Here is a 1,656-nt window from a genome sequence, read left to right on the forward strand (position 1 = left end):
CCGGTATGGGCGCGACACTGAGGGTTGCAATCCCGTTACCGGTCAGTAAAAAAGACAAAAAAAAGGAAAAAATAAAAATAAAAAATGCATCCCACCCCACCCCAAAAGCCTCTCTATGAAAATGTGTAAAGACAGTTTGACATGGTGGACTGTCTTCATCATCCTACAACAATGGAAGTTGTTTAGGAGAAATTTCTAATATATTTGGGAACTAACTCCAGAAAAGAAAATCACTTATCGGATACCACTTTTTAGGCTGCCTCAGTCTGCACTAATGAAAACCAACCAATTTCATTTCAGTATGAAATAATCACCAGGTCCATATCCATATGCGGTCAAAAGATGTGTGTGTGTCTGTTAGGTCCTGGGCAAGTTGTTTAACTTTTTCATTAGTCCCAATCTCCTTATCCATAAAATAGGGATAAGATAAATATTCTGTCCCCCTCATAGGACTGTTCAGGATCAAATTAAATATTAATATAAAAGTTCAAGTACTATACTAATGTTATTTTTAAAAGATTGACATTTGAATGTCATAGGCAAAAAACACAATAAGATTATTTCACATATTCTACCTTTTATAAAAAATAGACACTGCTTACCCTTAACTGACATCCAACTTTTTCATAAGCTTTGATGAGTCTGTTTCTGTGATACATCATTATCCCATAATGATCTTTATTTCTGCAGTTGAATCCAAAAGTAATTCTCACTGTTTTAGTCTCAAAATGTTAAGGAAAATTCTGAACACAACACTTTACTCCCTTTAAATCATCCTTTCTATTTCATTATTTAGTAAGTCCAAAAGTACATAAAGAAGGGCAAAGTTGGGAAAGGATTAGAATCCACATCAGGACTTCATTATTTAGTAAGTCCAAAAGAACATAAAGAAGGGCAAAGTTGGGAAAGGATTAGAATCCACATCAGGTAAAAAAGGGGGAAGGGAGAATAAATAAAAATATGCTTGATTAACATATCTGTACATTCTATTTTCATAAAAAGGAAAATAAAGGATACTAAAAATTTGGGTCGATAAACATCACGTTCGATATAGGCCAGACTCTTTGAAACTAATTGTGTCTTCACTTTCTGTCCACGTAAGATGATCTGCATTCTTGGCTTTAGATATAATATACTGCAGTAAGCCTGCAAAGAAACACAGCAATATTTGTCCTTTCTCAATAGTTATGTACAGATGTGCTCAACATCACTTAGATATAGATTTAAATAGAAAGCTATCAACTTGCCCTGATGAAAGATCCTTTAACTCTTCAATAAAATAATATATAGCTATATGAGTTATGCTGATTTGATTACTATATTTTTCATTATAAACTCAGTATACTGTAGTCAGTAAAAATGATTGACAGAAAACAATCTACTGACCTATACAGATGATGATATATCATTGAGTGAAAAAGTTACAATACAGCACGTGTGGTATGATCTCATTTTAATTTTTTTAAAAAGTATATATATACAAAAAGGGACATTTTCTGTAGATATATTGTTATAATTTAAAAAGCAAAAATAAAATAAATTTTATGTAGGCAAAAATAATAGGCAAGTTCTAGTATAAACAAGAGAATAATACAAGATTGACAAGGAAAAAAATTCTAAATAATGCACCCATGTATAAGCAGAGTAGACCAGAAG

General features: G+C 31.9%; 1 protein-coding gene across 1 annotated transcript in view; it reads right to left on the bottom strand.

Moving 5' to 3' along the window:
- MORC3 (MORC family CW-type zinc finger 3) overlaps positions 1–1,656 on the bottom strand; it is a 33,599-nt gene that overhangs the window by 23,814 nt on the left and 8,129 nt on the right. Inside the window, exons 6-7 of the mRNA XM_008575720.1 lie at positions 1,018–1,146; positions 603–722 (exon numbers count right to left, since the gene is read on the bottom strand). Of these exons, the coding sequence (XP_008573942.1) occupies positions 603–722; positions 1,018–1,146 (249 nt within the window). The remainder of the gene's footprint in view (positions 1–602; positions 723–1,017; positions 1,147–1,656) is intronic.

Source organism: Galeopterus variegatus, unplaced genomic scaffold (genome assembly GCF_000696425.1).
Source record: "Galeopterus variegatus unplaced genomic scaffold, G_variegatus-3.0.2 Scaffold1226, whole genome shotgun sequence".
NCBI classification, from domain to species: domain Eukaryota; kingdom Metazoa; phylum Chordata; class Mammalia; order Dermoptera; family Cynocephalidae; genus Galeopterus; species Galeopterus variegatus.